The sequence below is a fragment of the Heterodontus francisci genome, chromosome 30 (genome assembly GCF_036365525.1).
Source record: "Heterodontus francisci isolate sHetFra1 chromosome 30, sHetFra1.hap1, whole genome shotgun sequence".
NCBI classification, from domain to species: Eukaryota; Metazoa; Chordata; class Chondrichthyes; order Heterodontiformes; family Heterodontidae; genus Heterodontus; species Heterodontus francisci.
The window spans coordinates 14,184,445-14,206,261 of NC_090400.1; the positions used below are offsets into that span (position 1 = coordinate 14,184,445).

Here is a 21,817-nt window from a genome sequence, read left to right on the forward strand (position 1 = left end):
GGATTATATGGAACTAGTCACAACAAAATGAAATCATGGCAATACCAAGGACAATACAAAACAGTTAATATTTTCAGAACCAGGTTCGTGGGAGGAAAAATACTGTATTAAAAGCCAAGAGTCCATGGCTATCTCATTCTCTTCAGGAGAATGAATGAGTTACACCAGAACAGTACTAACGTACCAAATACATCAGCTGGTTATCAGATTTGTGTTTGGAGTCAGTAGTCAGTAAGGCATTTTATTTGAACTAAATCAGTTTTAATTAGAGTGGCCAACTTGGCCCCACAAGTGGCTCAGATGTAAATTCTGAAAATATGCAGGTAACTAGTCATTTGTGGCATCTTATACAGAAAGTAATGGCAGAGACATCACTAGTCTGTAGAATATTGTAGCTTGCCTACCAGGATTAGGTCCTTGTCCTCTGTCTTGGTCTCTTGAACCTGTAAAGAGGAGACAGGACAGAGCTCTAAAACTATTTAGAAGTGGTTTAAATGAAGCAAGCCAAAGTTGCATGCTGTTTTAAACTATGTTAAGTAGGAACATTCATTCAGAAATGCAACCGTAACAATGCTTTCAAATTTCTTGGGTGCAACACCAGCCACAAATAACCATTGAAATTGCTCTGCTTTTCAAAAAAAATTTTAAGCCTAAAATTGATCTGCATACTGATATTCACATTAAGTATATGGACTGCTTCATTTCCTCAAGGTGGTGTCCAAACCATCATGCTGATTATATCCCAACAGTTCCCACTACTTAGCAGGCACTTTGCGTGAACACTATTTGCTTGCTACAGGTGATGGCTGGCATAACGAAAGCTTCTGAAACTGATGCCCAACTACAAACACCCAATTGTCCTACAAAGTTAGTCAGACTTTATGGAAGGCAAGTGTCAGTACACAAAACCTTAACTGAACTTTGATCATTTACAGACAGGAGCAATTTAATACATAATTTTAGGTACGTAATTTATGTTGAGCTTTAACTTTACAATGATTGATTACATTTTCCAGTTTGTCTTGATGTAGTTGGTCTGGGCAGAGCATGTGTCTTTTCTGGTAATTCTTACAGAAACAGCCAGTTGAGCAAGATAGATTGAATAATGACAACACTAGGAGCAAATACTTGTTTGGATAATGCCAGCCAGCTCCCATTGCTAAATGTCATGCTTTTTGTTTTGAAAATGATAATCTCAGCACATGTTGAATCTGTTCACCTATCTACACAAAAGTTTAAAAATCATCAGTTAAAGAATTCATGAAGTTTCACAATACAAACACTTCAAGTCTAGGAAATCTAGTTAGACAACAAAAATGTTCGTCTTAATAAGCCCAGCTTATGAGATTGAGGATTTCTCCCATGCAGGATATTTATGGCAAGTAAGCACAGTTGTTCCTGCCCAAGATAAACTGAGAATTTAAGATGCTGCAACCAGCAACTTTCAGATTGATGTGAAAGCAAACGGATATATATAAATGGCTGAGGCAAAAGACTGCCTATTTTAAATTAGATGTTTTAAGTGGTGGGGACCAATGTCCCTCAACTTTTTTTATTGTGGCTGTCTGTTCATTTCAATGCACAGTACCTTTAAACTGTTTTTTTTGCAAAGCATCATAAAAGGGGACAACTTGAGCAGCTTGTGCAGTATCTTCAAGTTCCTGTGTGACTGCACACACCCTCAGCTCCGAAGGAACAGTGGTGAGGACTGGAGTATCAAGTCCATAACATTTTTCAGTTACGTTATGCATCTTTAGTACTAAAAGTTGAAAGGCTGCTTTGTGCCTCATTTTCACCATCCCCAAAATTAGGAGCAAGTCCCAACATTGTTGTTGACCGAACAGAAAATCCTAAAACCTTCGCCAACTTCATGTTTTATTTCCAGGTTAAATAAATTCATGGCAGTATATGTGGAATGCTCCCACTGAAAGTTACGAGGAAATGGTGGCTTTACGTCACAGGATTCATACAGAATTTCACTGAAACAGTTCCAATACTCTTAACTTACCACCAAAATTATTGAAGCCACCACGGTCACCACCGCTGCAGAGGAAAAGAAAATTGAAGAAATGACACTTTCCTCATGCCAATTACAGGTTGAAACCAAAAGGCTTTATCTTGACTTGATCCAAGGTATATATGTACTGACCACCATTACTGCCGTATTCTAGTTTACAACCAGGCTATTCAAAAACCCCCGGAGAGTTTTGAAGTAACTTTTTTTTTTATCATGGCAAAGCTCTATTTCCCAAAAAAAAAATCAGAACGTCAAATTTGTTTTGTAGTGTTGGGCAAAGTGCAACCCTGTTTCAAAATTAGAATGCAACTGGAGTGCACCTGCCATTTAACCTTCAGGTGAAAATAACCTTGATTTTTAAAAAATTCGCCAGTAGACTGACTTGTTTGCTTTCAATAAGGCCAAGGTTACTAAAACTGCTTCCTTTTGCAATTTATGAATTTTTGCAGCTTCAGAAACCCACAGGTGTGTGCAATGCATGAGCTTCAGTTAAGAGGTCGAGAAGTGTACTAGTTCATTCACTGAAACCTGTGGCACACAAAATGTAGAGCAAGTTAACACACAAAATTTTAATAATCTTACTTCAAATATTTATAAAACCACACATACTGAGTACGCATGGTCATTAGTACTTTAGCACAAGAGATTGGAATGGCATCTTTTAACAACTGGCATAAGCCCAGTGCTAAAACTTCAATTCAAAATTTGTGTTCAAAAGCTTCACCGGTAAAATTCATAGTAATCACAAACTGAATAGGTGTGTCATGTGTCCAAAGTATATTTTATATGATAGTAAAATGTGCTATTGTGATGTGGCCTCAAGGCTTCCATATAAATCTGAACATGTATATTCAGGAGTCCATTCAAAACTGGGGGGGGGGGGGGGGTAGAAATGGAAGGTTGAGGAAACAAAACCCAGGTGTTGATAAGCATCATAACTCAGGTGTTTTAGAAGTTAAAACCTTGGAATGTTTCACCCGTCACAAAAAAAGTATACAGCTTTCTTCCAAATGTAGCCAAGTTTATATTTTAAAAGGAGGGAAGAAATCAGCCGATCTAAGAAATGCTATGGCATCAACCTCAGCCAAGTCAGCAAATAGATTAGAAATATTAAAGCAACCCTTCCCATGCCAATTCAGATGCAATACTGAAACTTTAATACAGAAACAAAATACTTTACATGCTGGCAATCTAAAATAAAACAAAGTCCTGGACATACTCGGGTCAGTCAGCACCTGTGTGTGTCTGTGGGGGGTGGGGGGTAAAGAACAGAGAAATGCAGACCTGACTCAGTATTTCCAGTGTTTCAGTATTGAAACTTCCCTGGCTGAAATATCTCCCAATTAATAAACAGAAGGAGAGATTAGTATCATTCCACTTGTTAGTTACAGGGCCAGCACCATAACAGATAATTAAAATCCTAGTCTGGGTATTTTCAAGAGATAAATTTAATATTTCCCACTTCCAAGTGGTTAAATTAATATTGCTGACAGGGGTCACGGGCAACCCCAAAACCAATAGCTGGAAATTTTATATACATAGTACTTGTTTTTGGCTAACTTCAAAGTGAACCGAGTACCCATTATAGTTAAATTCAACACTTGTCTGACAAGATTAAAGGACTGCAACAATGTGTTGCATGAAGGTCACTCTTGGGAATGCTCTAACAGACAAGAGAGATCTGTGACCATGATTTTTCACACTGAACTTCCGATTGTAAAAAATGTCCCAAACAGCTGACAAGTGGAAGCCAGGCATTTCCCTGATGAGTTAAAAGCCTATAGTTTTAAAAGAGTAATTGCACTTGCATTATACATCCTGGGTTACTTCTGACTAGATAGCATTCCTTCACTTTCTCCCATGTGATCAAGAAAGTTAATGCTGAATTCTATCCTTTTTTTTTCATTGGCAAGCTCGTTTTATTTACAAAAATGGAGCATCACAAAAATTTGCTTCTCCCATGTGAAGACAGTAGAAAGTTGTTCAACAGTTGAGTAATTCTATCCCTTGCAGTATCTCACAATCAAGGAGGCCACAAGTAAAGAGAACTATAAAAAGGGCCATTAAAGCAAACTGGCCACCAGGAGTTTACTGGTGAACCAGTAGCTGCAGCATTGCATTAAATTAACAAATGCATCTACTTACTAAAAATGTTTGGAAACTAATCCTTTCAGAAAATTGAAAAATACTTAAAACATATTCTTCTGTAAAAACCAGTAACTGGAGTTACTGATCCGAGGTATTTTGCATCCTCAGCAAAAACGTCTGGATGGTTTTGAAGCTCACCTCACAGCAGAAATCGGTAATGCATGGTACTCTGAACAATTCATGTATACATATATGCTTTTCTAGATCATTGCTTGCTAACCAGAATGCACTGTGCTCGACTTGATATGTTCAAGTATGAAAAAGCACTGCAAAATAGAACAGAATCCTGTTCCTTGTTCCACTCAAGTTTAACTGAATTGTGAACATACTGCAATTTTGTAAAATGAATATAAAAAAGGTTATCTAGAGAATGTTTGTATACCATGATTGCAATGTATTTACACATCCCTTAATTCCTACAATAGTCACTGAAGGGTGTGAGCATTGAAACGTGTACTACTGGCAAAAAGTTGAAACCAACTTACTCCTAGTGCATTAAGTTAAGACCTCCTCTGCCTTCTCAGCAAGGAGTCACATAAATATGACAGAATAAATCTGCAACCAATTATGATCCGGTATCTTAGGATAATTGGGTATAACTTTAGAAAGACCAAAAATAGCATCACTATTAAACAGTGATGAATTTCAGAACAAAAATGCAATGGTCTTTCTTGTTGCCAAAAATTAGGACATTTAACTGCAGAAAACGATAACCATGTGCGGTATGCAGTTCACACAAGTCAGCCAGAGGCACAACACTAGTTACTTTGGGAAACCAGATGATGGAATTAACACTTGAAGGTGAAAGCACCACTTAATCCCAGAGCAAATTTAACAATGTGTTGGTCAGCTTTTAAAAAAGCAAGGAGCTAGTTTACAGAAACTATTACTGAAGAGTCTTGCATTATATTAAAAACTGTGCCAAGACCAGTTAAGTATATAGTATGCAGCCTCTTCAAAATGATCAAAAATTCTGAAGTGCAGAACCAACTACTAAAATCCTATTTGAAGCACAAACAAGAAAGGTAGAAGAACATGGTAACCACCAGCTAGTGGTAATGCTCATCTGTTGTCATATACAGATAGTTTTGGACTTAATAGCTCAACGTACTGAGTAATTCTCAAACACTTCTGCCACTGACGAGAGCATAAACTAGTTTATACAGCAACTCAAGTCCTGTTGCTTAATATACAATAAATTTTGAACTGCAGCCACAATTATGCAACTGAATGGGGCAGCCATTTCGTAGACAGTGATGTCCTAAAGAGATGAATCACAAGTAATATTTTTTGGTAGCACTGGTTGAAGAGAAAATTTAGCTTGGACACAAGAGCTGCCTCTTTAAAATACCACCTACACCACAGAAGTGTTGTATTTTGGGTAAGTTTGTATTAACAGCATCGCATTTAGTCAGTATTATGAAGTGCTACTCCAGATTATCTACTCATATGGAGGTGGAATTTGAACTCCCAACCTTCTGACTTTAAAATGAATTTGTTACCAAATGAACGAAGATGACCCATATTTAGTAAAGCAATTTCTATAGTGCACCTTTGCATGAAGAACAAAAAAAGGTTTACCACTCATATTGAGGGAAGCCAGGCTCTTTTGCTGCAGCTGCCTGAACTTTCAGAGTAGGTGTCGTTTACAAGAATCAGATTTGCACGCATGGGAAAAAAAAAGACACCTCAGGGGGCAAGTCTCCGAATAGGCAGCTATAGTACCAAGGTTGAATGCTGTAACTAGCAGAAAGGTACTATTTATAAATGAAAGAACTCAAGGACTTTAAAAGCCCATAACAATTACACTGTTAGGACATACTGCCATATCATAATGGACAAGACAAGGCAACAGAGTGCTTTACAAAGCTAAAATGGATATATAATAGTTTGGGGAATATGTAGAGATCAAAAAGTTACTCCAAAGTAACATGAATTTGCAAACAAAATTAAATCAAATTACAATTACAACTTTGCTGCCTCATTTTAATTACAGAAATATTTTAGGTTGCAACACTTTCAACATCTTAAAAAAAATCTGTACTTGAAAAGTGAGTTGAATAGTTCACATTGCATTTGTTCAAGAGTCTAGTAGTTCGTCGAGCAAAACAATTTTTCATTCCATCTCTGAAAGTAATTTTAAAGTAAATGGAAGCAAAGACCAGGCAGTGGGCTGTGCCACTTGTATAATAATTTCAAATGTATAAAATTTTCTACTAATTAAAATTACAGCAATTAAATGTTAGGAAAATGTCTGAATTGCATTTAAGGTACTCTATTCAACTCAGATGACAATAGAAGTATTACTGGTCAACAGCCTGCATATGTACCAAGCTGGACAGAACAGATCAATGAGGTTGAAGAAAAATGAGATGAGACAGCATATTTAAACATTCACGTGATTTACTGAAATTCTAACCCTAGAGTTTTCCATTGAATGCAGGTAGCAGTAATAATTTTAAATCTCTTACATAATATGCAGTGGCAGATTTAGAAGTTTTTCCAGCCAAGTTATAAACATTTTTCTTAACTTTATAGTGCACTGAATAGTTTGAACCACTTACCTTATAAACTGGAAGGCTGAATAAAAAAGGTACAGTACATACACAAATTAACTCCATGTACAGACAACATGGACAGTGTTAAGTTGTAAATGACAGGCATATAGGTTTTTTAAATTAAGCATAATTAAGAAGCACCTACCCCATTCTACCACGTCCCCCTCTACTATCACCGTCAAAGCCACCATGACCATATCCTCCACGGCCTCTACCCCCATTACCCTGTGGTCTGCCAAAGTTTCGGTTGTCATCTCCAAATTTATTCCTGCCAGGTCTATCCTGCTCATAGTCATCTTAAGGGGGGAAAAAAAAATAGAGACACTGGTTACTAACAACTGTTACTTCAATTACCTTCAGTTAAACTTTTGCTTCTTTTCAGACTTGCATTTATTCTCATTTATAGAAGCCTGTGTCCCCCAAAAATACATCAAATCAAACCTAACACTTTAACCAATTCAAATTGACTGTCTGGATAAGCAGTTATATGGCCTCCAAACTTGGGACATTCCTCCTCTTTCTCCTTCCCCACCTCCAATAGAATACTTGTACTGGCCTATGTAGATAATGAAAATTTGCAAATACACACATTCTCTACTGCTTTCCCACATCCACACAGCATTGATATGTTAAATCAATGCTTTGACAGCTACCCATTGCTCTTACCTCCTGAGCTCTGCTGGCCATAGTTGTCATGAGGTGGATGATACGAAGTTGGGTGGCTGTAACTTGGTTGGCTTGGCTGGGTACTATATTGTGTCTCGGATTTTGAGCCATAGCTGCAAGAGAATTAACTATTAAATGGAACATCCAATGTTTTCCTTAGTGTGCGACCAAGGTTTGTCTGGTAGTCATAGGCACTGTAGCAATTACTGGGGTTACTGCTCCTGGCTGAGGAAAGTGGGCCTGGCGCAGGTGTTCAGAGGCTATCCAGTGATTAGGGAAACCAGTAGTTAGCTCAGGAGTCAAGGCAGCTAGTGGGTCTTGATTTCCAGGGTACCAAGGAGGCAATCATCCAATCATAGAGCCTTTATTATGCTCCATAACTTTCCTGTTGTTCACCATCACAAGGAGAAAAACAAAATCAACAGCCCAATTTGATAACCTCAGGAACAGGGCAGACAGATAAGGCAAGTTGGCCAAAAACAGAACAAGGTCCAGTGGGTGTGGAGGCATCAAAAACAGACATATGCCCCCGAAGAGTACCACATAGCTGCTGCAGGAAAAGTAGATAAATTGGAATTTCGTAATTCCAAGTTCAATATCCAGGAAATAAATGAAGTTTCAACTATTGATTCTGCACCAAGGCACAGGTCAACTTTTGTTTATAGAAGATTTGGAAATTACAATACCATTTACATTATATTTTTTTTACAGCAAGTTCTTTCCTATTGAGAGTTCAGGGGATAGGGATGCACTCTTGTCTGATGAGGAACCTGTGTTTGAATGGTAAAAGTTGACCAAAAATTAAAACTGATGTTAACTACATGGGAATAAGTTACAATGCAAGTTGGTATGGCAAAAAAGCCTGGAGCAAGAGAAACAAGAGAAAGGCAATACGGAGTTCATTTTCTGGGAACCAAACAAAAAAGGTCACCAGAGTCCCAAGAGTTTGGCTATGTTGGAATAAAAGCAGTATACACTTGGCATCAGTGGAGTCTGCTCCACAACCTGGTAGTGTCTGTTTAATGATTTTATTAATTCAGCTCATAACATGAACTATGGTCCATCAGATGATTTTAAAGCAGAAACAGGTAGATCAGTACAGCAGAGAAGGGGTATTGCTGGGAAAGTTGCCACTATATAACTAATGTGCATGTGAATTCAGGATTGTCGTGGATAGGAGTATTCGGCACCCAAATACATTTAAGTGTACTTCAACAACGGTCATGCAGTAGTTGCAGGATGAAGATTTACTTACCGTTTGAGTTCTTGTGCTGCAGCTGTTCACAAAGTGGAAGTCGGGATTGGGAGGACCAGGGCTCGGAGTCAATCCCATGTTACAATAAGTCAATCAGGGGTAAGTAGAATAAATTTGCCTAGGCTAAAATAAATTTAGTTATATAAGTGTGGCATTAAATGGTACAGGAAGTTGGCAAGGCATGCGCTACACACAATCTTGTAATGTATACAAGTAGACCTCCAATGCTGTTGCTCACTGTGACTTGGGATGTGGCAAATGCTGTGTGCTGTACATGTGATATTGGAATCTGACAGGAGAAGCAAGGGCCACGAGATTCGGTGTTAGGAAGATGGTACAGGAGCACAGGGTATTGTAATTTGCAAATATATATAGTGGGTGTGAAGATTCCCAGGGGTGGAGGAAGAAAAAGCGGAAAAACATCCAAGAAATCCTGCCCACAAAAAAACACAGTTGCCAAATGAATCTAAATTAGTGAAGCACTTTCTGAAGAGGCAACATTCCCTGAAAGAACAACTACTAGTTGAGGAATTGTCCTGCATAAAACTCACTGGGGGTTCCAGCTGGTGGTAAATGGAGGAGCTGAATAGATCCTTGGGTACACAGTGCCACTATCTTGGAGACAAGAACTGGGAGAACTCTAAAATATTACAATTATAAGTATGGTTGAAAATATGATAGCCAGGTGCAACAAAGTAAGGTAATTAAAAAGGCAATAATTTCAATACACAATTGCTAATGAATCTCCCACTACCTTGTGCACAGGGAGTAAAGACACGTAAAATGTTGATGTTATTTTTCACCAAGCCAGGACCAGCAGGCTGAAGAGGACCAAATATTTATTTCCGGATTCAAAAACAATACATTCTGTATAATTAAAAAGATACTCTCTTATTTAACTCAATGCTTTTTGAATTACAGGGATATTACCTGCTAGGGGAATCTGAATTCTGTCCGTAACTTCCATACAACTGTTGCTGTCCATAAGTGTTATGGGAACTCTCACTTCCATAGCCGTGTCCACTCTGCCGGTAGCCTGGTGTTGAGGATTGAGGATTCAACCCTGTAAAACAGAAAACGCAATTTACATTGATATAGCTGCCCTTTTCAAGAGAAAGCTACAATTCAGACAAAAACTATGATATACCTGACTGTGCTTGTCCATAACTTGAACCATACCCACTTTGGCCTTGTCCATATCCAGAAGCATCACCAGACTGCTCATATCCACCACAACCCTTAGCAGAGAGATGTACATTAGTTACAAAACTGTTTCACTTAAACATACCTACCCCAACCACAGACACTTCCTTCCCAAAAAGGGTTTTCTAGTGGGGAACAATATTTCCACATTTTTACCAGTCACCATGTACTCAATGCAAGCACATAAAGCATTTGATTGATCAAAGAAAAAAGTGGGTCTGTGCTCAACACCCTCTTTTCCATGAGCAGCTACCTCATAACTATACTTAGATCAAACAGGAGAAGAGTACATACAAACAAGGTATTTATACAAGTTATCAAAAAAATTCTAGGTTTGGACAAGGGTCATAGACCTGAAACAACTGGTTTTCTTTCGAGATACTGCCCGACCTGGTGTTTCCAACATTTTCTATTCAGATTACCAACATCTGTAGTATTTTGCTTATAATGGTAAAGATTTATAACTCTGCATGTAAAGACATACACAACATATGGAGATTAAAGCTCCGCACAGGGTCAAAAAGGACAGAGGCTGCACGCACACAGAGCACAATGCTGAATGCAATACCTGCAAATTATCATGCTTCAAGTTCAGAAGGAATAGGTAGAAATAAATTTTGGTACGCAAAGGATGCCATTTTTGACAAATGTTACAGGAACATGCAGTAATATGATGCTCTGTGCAGTTCTAGATTAGTGGTAGCTATTTTACAGTTAAGTACCGCTTATGGGTCAGAATACTCACTTGTGGCTCTAAACTCAATTGCTGTTTTCCCCATGTCCCTTTCCCCTTCCTCATGGGAAAAGGAAGTAAAAGCTACTGTACTAGGAAGCAGGACTTAGACATCAAAGCAGGTTATGCAGATCTTTTGACACTATGGAGCTTTCAGCCTTTACTGTTCAGTCTATAGCTAAACACTTGAGCTTCATTTCAATTACTCAGAATGGCAACAGTAATAAATTCAGGATTCAACACATGGGCATGTTGTTAGATACAGCTATTTAATCCATGGCACAATATTTTGGAGCATGCCTGAAAACAGGAGACATTTGCTTAGGACTGTAACTGACAAGCAGCTAGTGAAATTGTCTAGATGAAGGATCATAAGTCAGAACAAGTCTGCCAACTTGCAAACTAATCAAATAATACCCATGAAAGGGGCGGGGAAAAATAGGATTGAAAGATTTAAAAGCAGCAAACTTACTGTATGAGCTCACTTTTCATTAATAGTTTATCATTCACTAGCTGGATCAAAGAACCCTTTTAGAACCAAATAAAAGGTTGATCCAATTAGGACAGCAGGGCTCTTCTGTGGCATTTAACAAGAATGTCAGAATCAAGAGTGACGTTTACGACAAATCCAACCCCCCGCAGACACCAAGAGTCTGAAGTGAAGGTACCCATTCTGAAATAGTATTTAGCATGGTATTGGTTTTAACCATCATGATAAATGTCAGCTTATTAGCAGAAAAGTAAGTTAACAGCAGGCAGCCTACATGCCAATCTATTCAAATAGAAACAGTTCTGTGGGATTAAGTGTGTTTGTCAGCTAGAATTTGATAATTAAAATTGTCCAGTCATTTTCTGGAAAGTCAAGAGCCCTTTCTAAAGTCTTAGGAAACATAAGCAGACCAGAGCTTATGTGAATGGCAAGAGAACTGCACGATGTTCTTGCTAAGCTGCATGCAAGTGTGGCCATGCAACAGCCTGGAAGGTACCATGCAGGCCCTGTTGTGTCAAACAGCACACGAGCACAGCAAAAAAATTCAAGGGTACTGTGCATTGAAGACTGGCAGCGCAACAATACATTGTTTAGCGCAGTCCCAGCTGTTATTTTCCATCAATGAAGTAACAATGAAGTAAACCAGATAAGCTTCATACTTGGGTCATCGCTACTATTCAAACTTTGGAGGAGGGGTGCTGTATATTTAATGAGGAAGAATGAAAATATAGGAAGACATGCAGAATAGGCATGCAGTTGACATTAATTTCAAGATAAAAAATGTGAGGTGCACTTTAGTAGAAGAGACCACATACTCCTTGGAAAGTGTCTCTAAATAGGGTAAAGGAGCAAAAAGATCTAGGATTAGAGGCACAAAAGGAAAAACCCAAAAAGTAGTCTCTCAGGTTAGTTAATATGGCCATAATGAAAACAAAGCACTGGGTTCATTGAGAGCTACAGAACTGAAAGCAGAAGTTTTTAGAACCTAGCATGGAAACCAGAATTGTTTACATTACTCAAATTATATTTAAAAAAGCACCGAAGAAGGTGCAAAGATCTACAAGGATTTTTACCAGAACTGAGGGGTTATATCCATCATGAAATATTGAACAGGCTGGGTCTTCCTTTCCATCCCCAGAAAGAGAAGGCTGAGCAGTAACCTAACAGCTGTCTTTATAATTGAGAGCGTATGAGACACCAAAATTAGGTGCCACAAATATAAGGTAGTCAAATAAGTCCAACAGGGAATTCTGGAGAGCTTTCTTTAACCAGTGTTAGATTGTGGAACTCTATACCACAAGAATAACTGAGGAAAATAGCATAGATGCATTTAAGGGGAAGCTAGACAAATACTGGGGGGGAAAGGAATAGGATATGTAGATGGGGTGGGAGGAAGCATAAACAGGCATGGACCAGTTGGGCTGAATGGCCTATTTCCATGCTATACATTCTAAGTAGGCTTCAACCTGCAGACTCTTAAAAAAAACAGTAAAAGAATAAATCACTGCCTGTTTTATTCTGCCATTAATTGAAGCCAAGGAAGATCACAGGAACAGAGAACAAAACCAGTGAGTTGTAAGTTAGGAGGATACACTTGAATTCCTGGGCGTGCAACAAAAACACATGGGCAAGCGAAAGCACTGAAGACACAGGAGGGACAGGCTCATGAGAATGATGAGACTTTAATTAAAAAAAAGACAAGTATGAGCCAGAAGACCTCAAATGTTCAAATTGAGTATAAAGGTTTCTTAGGTAATCAGGGAAACATCTATTTTATAACATTAAGGGGTTGCAATAACAGGAACCAAGAGAAAATGTTCCAAGACTTACTTTTAAGCTCAAAATATTCTTTCCCCATAGAAACCATTGATGATTAGTATACAGGGAAGAGTTTAACATTTTGCATGACTAGCAGAGAATTAGGTACTCCTGTGGTTGGCATTTCAGATAAGTTCCATTGTTGAAAATAGTTGATAAAGCTATGGCAACTTGGAAACAGGACTGAACCACCACAAGAAACAGCAGCAGAAGTTGGACCCTATGGTCCATCGACCTGCTCTCCCGTTCAATACGATCATGGCCGATCTTGGGCTTCAATTCCACTTTCCTGCCTGCTCCCCATATCCCTCGATTCCCTGAGACACCAAAAATCTATCCATCCCAGCCCTACATGCATTCAATGATGGAGCATCCACAACCCTCTAGGGTAGAGAATTCCAAAGATTCACAACCCTTTGAGTGACGTAATTTCTCATCTCAGTCCTGAATGATTGACCCCTTATCCTGAGACAGTGTCCCCGTGTTCTAGATTCCCTGACCAGTGGGAACAATCTCTCGGCTTCCGCCCTTTCAGAATCTTGTAGGTCTCAATCAGATTACCTCTCATTCTTCTGAACTCTAATATAGGCCCAAATTACTCAGCCTCATCAAAAGTACAACCCCCTCATCCTAGGGACCAATTTAGTAAATTTTCATTGCACTGCCTCCATTGCAAGTATATCCTTTCTTAAATCGCTGGGTGCTCCGGTTTCCTCCCACATCCAAAAGACTTGCAGGCTGATAGGTAAATTGGCCGTTGTAAATTGCCCCTAGTGTAGGGAGGTGATAGGGAATATGGGATTACTGTAGGGTTAGTATAAATGGGTGGTTGTTGGTCGGCACAGACTCGGTGGGCCGAAGGGCCTGTTTCAGTGCTGTATCTCTAAATAAAAATAAATGTGGAGACCAAAACTGCACAGAGTATTCCAGGTGCAGTCTCACCAAAGCCCTGTACAATTTTATTAAGACTTCTTTATTCCTGTATTCCAATCCCCTGTCAATTAAGGCCGACATGCTATGTGCCTTCTTAATAGCCTGCTGCACCTGCATGTTAACATTGCATTCCTTGTACGAGTACCCAAGTCTCTCTGAACATCAACACTTACCAGTTTCATCTTTTAAAAAATTATTCTACTTTTTCTATTTTTACGACCAAAGTGAATAACTTCACACTGCCACACATTATACTCCATTTGCTATCTTGTTACCCACTCACTTAACCTGTCTATATCGCTTTGCAGCCTCTCTACATTCTCCCCGCAGCTTACTTTTCCAGAGCTTTGTATCAGCAAACTTAAATATATTACTCTGTCTCTTCATCCAACTCATTAATATAGAGTGTAAATAGTTGAGGCCCCAGCACTGATCCTTGCAGCACTCCATTCATTGCCTGACAACTTAAAAATGCCCCATTTATGCCCACTCTCTGCTTCCTGTCTGTTAACCAATCCTCTATCCACGCTAACATATTGCTCCCAACACCACGAGCCCTTATCTTGCCTATTAATCTTTTATGTGGCACTGCATCGAAGGCCTTTTGAAAATCCAGTTATATGACATCTACTGGTTCCTCTTTATCTACCCTACTAGTTACATCCTCAAAAAACTAAAATTTGTCAAACAGGATCTCCCTTTAGTGAGATGGTAGCAGTAAAGACTCAGAACGCCCAACAACACACTTCAACATGGGCTAATTACAGCAAACATGGTTTGTTGGGGGTGAAAAATTGAGAATAGTCTAAAGGGGTTTTCAAATTCTTTGGTCACGTGGTGCAGAATGTGCATCAAGAGATCTTCAAAGGAGTTCTGCACATCTCTCCTATGACAATCCAAGTTTACTACTGCAATAAAAAATTCACTTCCCATTGAAACTGCAACAAATACTATAAAGACTCATGAAGCTGGAATGCAAATTAAAACAAGCTGGACTTCAGAAGTGGGAAAGCAAAAGGCAGCTTAACTTGAAAATGCAAGTAAACAAGTTAATAATTGTACATGCTGCTTACAAGAGTTAGAGAAATAGATGCCTTGCAAAGAATTGGAATTAATAAAATCTCATCTGGCCCAGTTGATTAGTTATTAAAATGGATAAAGATTAGAACCAGAGTTACAAGGACTAAATTTCATCCGATCTTTTCAACATATGCACTGACTTCATTATGAGTGCATCTGGATGCCTTCGAAACAAGATCAACTCAAGCTACACCACTAATGAATACTGGTTGCAATTTGACACTTGGTGTTTAAGGAAGTAGAATGTATGAATTGCAAAGAAACAAAACAAAAATCAGTGGCAATCACAGGGCAAGAGGATCTTCCAAAATAAAGACCTGGAGTAAATACATGAATAAATTAGATTACTCGAAATTGGATGGTTCACACGATAAATAAAGACACTGAAATGGTCAGCAAGAGGTATTTTAACATTCTGCCAAGCCATTGCCAAATTTAAAGCTAATAGGCAGATTGCAGCAATACTAAATCTGGTCAACAGCACTATACTTGTGAAAAAGCTAGACCTTGTAGCAAGAACACTGAAGATATTACTACAGATATAAAAACAAGAAATGCTGGAACCACTCAGCAGGTCTGGCAGCATCTGTGGAAAGAGAAGCAGAGTTAACGTTTCGGGTCAGTGACCTTTCTTCGGAACTGAGTTCTGAAGAAGGGTCACGGAACTGAAACGTTAACTTTGCTTCTCTTTCCACAGATGCTGCCAGACCTGCTGAGTGGTTCCAGCATTTCTTGTTTTTATATCAGATTTCCAGCATCTGCAGTATTTTGCTTTTATTATATTACTACAGATGTTGGCTGAAAATAATGGCTAATGACAAGACAGCCTGTAGAAACGGTATAAGGGATTTAACTGCACCTGGTGTCAAAACCAAGTTTAGTATTCAGGTGGATAAAGATTAGAGGGCAAGCAATAACTGGACATGGGCAGAAATAATTCAGTTTCCATTTGAGTATCTCTTATTTTTACTTGGAGATAAAATAACAAAACTTAAAAATTTTGGAAGTTTGAAACAAATGAGTTTCCTTGTATAGATGTCAGCCTTGCCTCAGCAATCATAGTCATGAGCCAAGAATATCAAAAATACATGCTGAAGCCCCACTCGACACGAACACATAATAGGTTGACACATCAGTGCTGGAGATGATAGATTGAGGCTTCATCTGTTCAGCAGGAACAAAAGATTCTACACCAGTATGTGAAGAGCTGTGGATATCCCCTGGTGTGAAATATTAATCCTTCAAAGATATGACTAAATAGATTACCTGGTTATATACCTTTTTGTGCACCATTGGCTGTGTTTCGCTACATTATAACTGTGACTGCATAAAGTACTTGTTTCCAGTCGTTAAGTGCCATTGATACAAGATGAACCTTCAGTTATAAAATTGGAGAACTCATTTCCACGGTTGGTGGTTGAGGCAGAAAACGTCAATGTGCAAAATCAGATTAGATAGGCGGATGATGGGATATGGGAACAATTGGGCATGTCTGATTAGAACTATTTGCTCCTGTAGTGGAGTAAACCAGAACATGAACAGGTTGGCCCAAATGGGTCCATTTCAGTATTGCAGCTATATATTTCCTACAATTTGAGGAGTATAAGATATAAAACTAGAGTGCTACAGCACAAGAATAAATCAAATTGCCTTTATATAGCACATTCAAAATAGCAAAAAGTCCCACGGTGGTTCACAGGAGCATTAGACAAAACTGGATACTGAGACACACAAGCACATATTGGGAAAGGCAACCAAAAGTCTGGTCAGAATGAGGTTTTAAAGATGCATCCTTAAAGAAAAAAGGCAACACAGTTTAGGAACTAAATTCTAGACCTTAGTCTAAGTAGCTGAAGGCACAGCTGCCAATATTGAGGCAATGGAAATCAGGGACAAAAGGCCAGAATTGCGGGACAGCAGAAATCTCAGGATTGCAGGCTAGAAGTTAGAGACAGAGGGGCAAGGTCACAGGGGGATTTGAACACAATTTTAAATTTGAGGCAGTCGGACCAGGAAACAATGTCGGTCAGAAAGCACAGGATGATGGATGAATGGAGCTTTGCAGTAATTTAGAATATGGGGAGAGTTTTGGGTCAGCTGCAGTTTAGAGGCTAGAAGGTGAGGAGGCAGCCGAGAGAGCACTGGAACCTTCAAGGCTGGAAAAGTATGGATGTTGCTTTCAGCGGAGTCTGAGGAAAAAGGTGATGACTTATAAAATGCAAGAAAAAATATGGATACCAACATCCAGTCAGGATTTTTATTAGCTTAATATGGCGTTACAGATGCACAATTTTAAAAATGCTATTCTCAAACCATTGGAAAGCCTGTAATTTACTAAATACATTAGATACTTTACATGATACAATATCAACACATTAAATTGGGCATAGTCAGAGGTAAAGCAGTGAATTCATTTTACCAATGGCAATCTGATCCCTCTTAATGCTAATCAAGCAACTGTGAACTAGCACTTAGATTTTTCAAAACGGAATGGAGATCAGAATAAAACTTGCTACAATTACTACAAAAGTCACATGTAGATAAAATTGTTGTTAACAGTCACACTGAATTGTACACAGAGCATTAATATAATGCAAAGCAAACTGTAGCAATAATTCTCTCCTATATAGTCCTGATGCCAAGCAGGGGCAAATCACATAGCAGCCACTCAAACTTAGCAGTTGCTTTCACGGCAGCACTTGCAAACTCGTTATGTCTGGGTAGCAGATGAGAAAAAAAAGCTTAGAAGGGCTGCAACTCCTTTGATAAGGCATCAGAAAAATTAGAGATAATTGGACCTGCAGAATAAAAAGGTACATGTACCAACATAAAGGAAAACTAATCCCATAGCTCAAAAAACAGATTCAACGAGGCAAGGCACCAGAAGCACTTGTCTTCGCATTAGAATAGTTTGAGTTAACCCAAGAAAGATTGTGCAAAGTACAGTAGGTGTAAATGGGGTGGAGAGAGGAGGAGTTTAGACATTTAACAAAAATCAGGCTTGCTTTCCAGGACTCACTAAATGGCAGAACAATATTAAGTATTGTAGGGAAGAGATTCGCACTGCAGCACTTGTGGCTGATTTTGAAAGCTAAATCTGCATCTCAAAAGATTATAGAATCAATTTTGTTTAGAGCCACAATCTCAGATGCCCAGTTTTTTTTGAAAGGACATATTAACATTCTAGGTCCATTTAATCAGGTGGGGGTAGTAAACTAGGTTTCTTCTCCTCCTTCCCCTCCACCAAGTCAAAATACTCACGTGAAAAGATACAAACAGCACTAGAAAAAAGTTTGTCTTCATTACTAGGCTAATTATAATATGGCCACTGGTCATGATCTCCACATAGCTCAAACCCAAATCATTTAGTTTAACACACCTGTGCAGCATGTCCATAACTTTGGCCCGACTGTACACCATAGGCTCCATAGCTGCAAAAAAAAAAGAGAAAAATGTTTAAATACCAAAGATGACATTTGACATACTTCCATTAAAACGGTCACCAGAAATAAGCAATGAGAAAACAGCAGGTATGTCAGGGCATCAGTGTTATAGCAAAAGATCAAGCAGTGTGCTGGAACACAGCTCTATACGGTTTCAAGATATTATCAACAGCAACTGGCCTTCAAGCAATGTTTATTTTATTTTTTAAAAACTTTAAAACAAGTCTTCATTGGTACTATACTCAAAGTCAATTACCATTTAAACAGCAAGTCAAACTCCATGTCAAAACATTCAACAGTTGTACTAAGTTTTCTCCCCACATCCTTGAGATTCCTACATAGCCCATTACACCTGGAGTATTTCAAAATACATTAAAAGTTACAATTACTATATTACTAAATAAAGACCCAATTAATTTAACCTCATGATTTATACTGTTCAGAACAGCTGTAGCAGTTTACATCCAATCTTTGAAAAGGAAAGTGTCTTCTGCAAGTCCTCTTTCTTTCTTTCTTTTGGGCCTCCTTATCTCGAGAGACAATGGATACGCGCCTGGAGGTGGTCAGTGGTTTGTGAAGCAGCGCCTGGAGTGGCTATAAAGGCCAATTCTGGAGTGACAGGCTCTTCCACAGGTGCTGCAGAGAAATTTGTTTGTTGGGGCTGTTGCACAGTTGGCTCTCCCCTTGCGCCTCTGTCTTTTTTCCTGCCAACTACTAAGTCTCTTCGACTCGCCACAATTTAGCCCTGTCTTTATGGCTGCCCGCCAGCTCTGGCGAATGCTGGCAACTGACTCCCACGACTTGTGATCAATGTCACACGATTTCATGTCGCGGTTGCAGACGTCTTTATAACGGAGACATGGACGGCCGGTGGGTCTGATACCAGTGGCGAGCTCGCTGTACAATGTGTCTTTGGGGATCCTGCCATCTTCCATGCGGCTCACATGGCCAAGCCATCTCAAGCGCCGCTGACTCAGTAGTGTGTATAAGCTGGGGGTGTTGGCCGCTTCAAGGACTTCTGTGTTGGAGATATAGTCCTGCCACCTGATGCCAAGTATTCTCCGAAGGCAGCGAAGATGGAATGAATTGAGACGTCGCTCTTGGCTGGCATACGTTGTCCAGGCCTCGCTGCCGTAGAGCAAGGTACTGAGGACACAGGCCTGATACACTCGGACTTTTGTGTTCCGTGTCAGTGCGCCATTTTCCCACACTCTCTTGGCCAGTCTGGACATAGCAGTGGAAGCCTTACCCATGCGCTTGTTGATTTCTGCATCTAGAGACAGGTTACTGGTGATAGTTGAGCCTAGGTAGGTGAACTCTTGAACCACTTCCAGAGCGTGGTCGCCAATATTGATGGATGGACCCGTGGAATCTCCCTGCTCAGCATAGTGGGGAAAGTCTTTGCTCGAGTCGCTCTGAACAGGCTCCAGAAGCTGGCCGAGCACGTCTACCCTGAGGCACAGTGTGGCTTTCGTGCAGAGAGATCGACTATTGACATGCTGTTCTCCCTTCGTCAGATACAGGAGAAATGCCGTGAACAACAGATGCCCCTCTACATTGCTTTCATTGATCTCACCAAAGCCTTTGACCTCGTCAGCAGACGTGGTCTCTTCAGACTACTAGAAAAGATCGGATGTCCACCAAAGCTACTAAGTATCATCACCTCATTCCATGACAATATGAAAGGCACAATTCAACATGGTGGCTCCTCATCAGAGCCCTTTCCTATCCTGAGTGGTGTGAAACAGGGCTGTGTTCTCGCACCCACACTTTTTGGGATTTTCTTCTCCCTGCTGCTTTCACATGCGTTCAAATCCTCTGAAGAAGGAATTTTCCTCCACACAAGATCAGGGGGCAGGTTGTTCAACCTTGCCCGTCTAAGAGCGAAGTCCAAAGTACGGAAAGTCCTCATCAGAGAACTCCTCTTTGCTGACGATGCTGCTTTAACATCTCACACTGAAGAATGCCTGCAGAGTCTCATCGACAGGTTTGCGTCTGCCTGCAATGAATTTGGCCTAACCATCAGCCTCAAGAAAACGAACATCATGGGGCAGGATGTCAGAAATGCTCCATCCATCAATATTGAAGTCCTCTTTAAAATTACAGAAAAGGGTCATTCTTAAATGTTGCAGGTGCCAACAATTTAGCCCAACATCGTATTTTGGCTCTCACTTTCACAGATCAGTACTAATTGTGTCCACATCATGATTATTTGATGAACACCCAAGTTGAAGAGTTGCACAATACACCTACTGCTCAGAAAACTGCAGAACCCACTTATTCCCATCAATTTACAATGATCATTACTTGGTTATTTATGACAGGCAACAGTATAAACATTAGAGCATCAGAGTTACAAAGGGCAAGAGCCCTACTGAACGGTCACTAGTGACTGGTACAGTTGAATTTAGTTACTATTAAACTACTTTTAAATACACCAAGTGTCAAACATGCAGCAGTGCAGTCTGCAGTATGTGAAGAACAGTCAAGTTAACATTCCAGGTTGGAAATCATTAACTTTCTTTCCACAGAGGCTGACAAAGCTGTGTATTTCTAGAATTTTCTGCCTTTCAAATTTCTAAACATTTTTCTTTGTACAGATACGTGGTCCTTTAACTATTCATGCATACCTTTGTGCTTGAGCTCCAGGCTGGCTGTAATTTCCATAATCTGTTTATTTAAAAAGAAAATGAAAAATCAAGTTACTTCTGTAATCTGAAAATATATCTCAATCTTGTTCACTCTAGAAGATTCAGCTACGAGAGATTTGGAAAGGTAGTACTAGCTACCCTCCCCTTTACGAGGAAAAATCAACCCAGTTTTAGAGAACTCAAAGTGAAACTCACCAAGATTAAAATGGTTTTTAGTTCATGCTGCTTGGATATTCCAAATGCACCCGCTTAAAAGTGAATCAACATTACAGCCCAAAAACAGCATGTTAACTATGGTACAAATGCACTGATTTTTAAGCAACTGAGTGAAGGGACACTGCACAAAAACAGTAGTCTCAACTAAGAGGCAATTATATTGAATGAAAAAAAAAATCACAAGTAGAGACATTCCTTCAGCTGTCACCACAAGACCAATTAAATGAATACCATCGCCAGGACCTAATAGCCTACACCTTAGGGTTCTAAAAGAGATAGCTGCAGATATAGGTGGATTAGCTAGATGATTTTCCAAAATTCATTAGCAATTTGTGAACAGTCCCAGATTGGAAGTTGCCAAATGTTATAACGCTTTAAGATAAGAGGGAATCTGAAAACAGGCCAACTGGCCTGTAGCTCCCTATCAGTTGTTGGGAAAATGCTGGAATCTATTATTTAAGGAAGTGTCATGCTAGGCCCCCACCTGCCAAGAATGAGGCACATTAATTTTGTCATGAACATTGATTTTAAACTGTTACTGGAGTTAAGAAAGGACTTGAACAGATCAGCTGTAGCTGTAAAAGATATTTGCATATTAACAGAGTG

At 39.4% G+C, this 21,817-nt stretch overlaps 1 protein-coding gene across 2 annotated transcripts in view; it reads right to left on the minus strand.

Annotated features, from left to right (window-relative positions):
- The window catches only part of taf15 (TAF15 RNA polymerase II, TATA box binding protein (TBP)-associated factor), a 31,040-nt gene that overhangs the window by 3,181 nt on the left and 6,042 nt on the right, over positions 1-21,817 (minus strand). Inside the window, exons 2-9 of one of the 2 annotated variants that reach the window (XM_068010100.1) lie at positions 20,975-21,014; positions 18,281-18,332; positions 9,792-9,882; positions 9,575-9,707; positions 7,390-7,502; positions 6,869-7,019; positions 2,009-2,043; positions 405-443 (exon numbers count right to left, since the gene is read on the minus strand). In XM_068010100.1, the coding sequence (XP_067866201.1) occupies positions 405-443; positions 2,009-2,043; positions 6,869-7,019; positions 7,390-7,502; positions 9,575-9,707; positions 9,792-9,882; positions 18,281-18,332; positions 20,975-21,014 (654 nt within the window). The remainder of the gene's footprint in view (positions 1-404; positions 444-2,008; positions 2,044-6,868; positions 7,020-7,389; positions 7,503-9,574; positions 9,708-9,791; positions 9,883-18,280; positions 18,333-20,974; positions 21,015-21,817) is intronic. The other variant, XM_068010101.1, reaches the window with a different exon arrangement.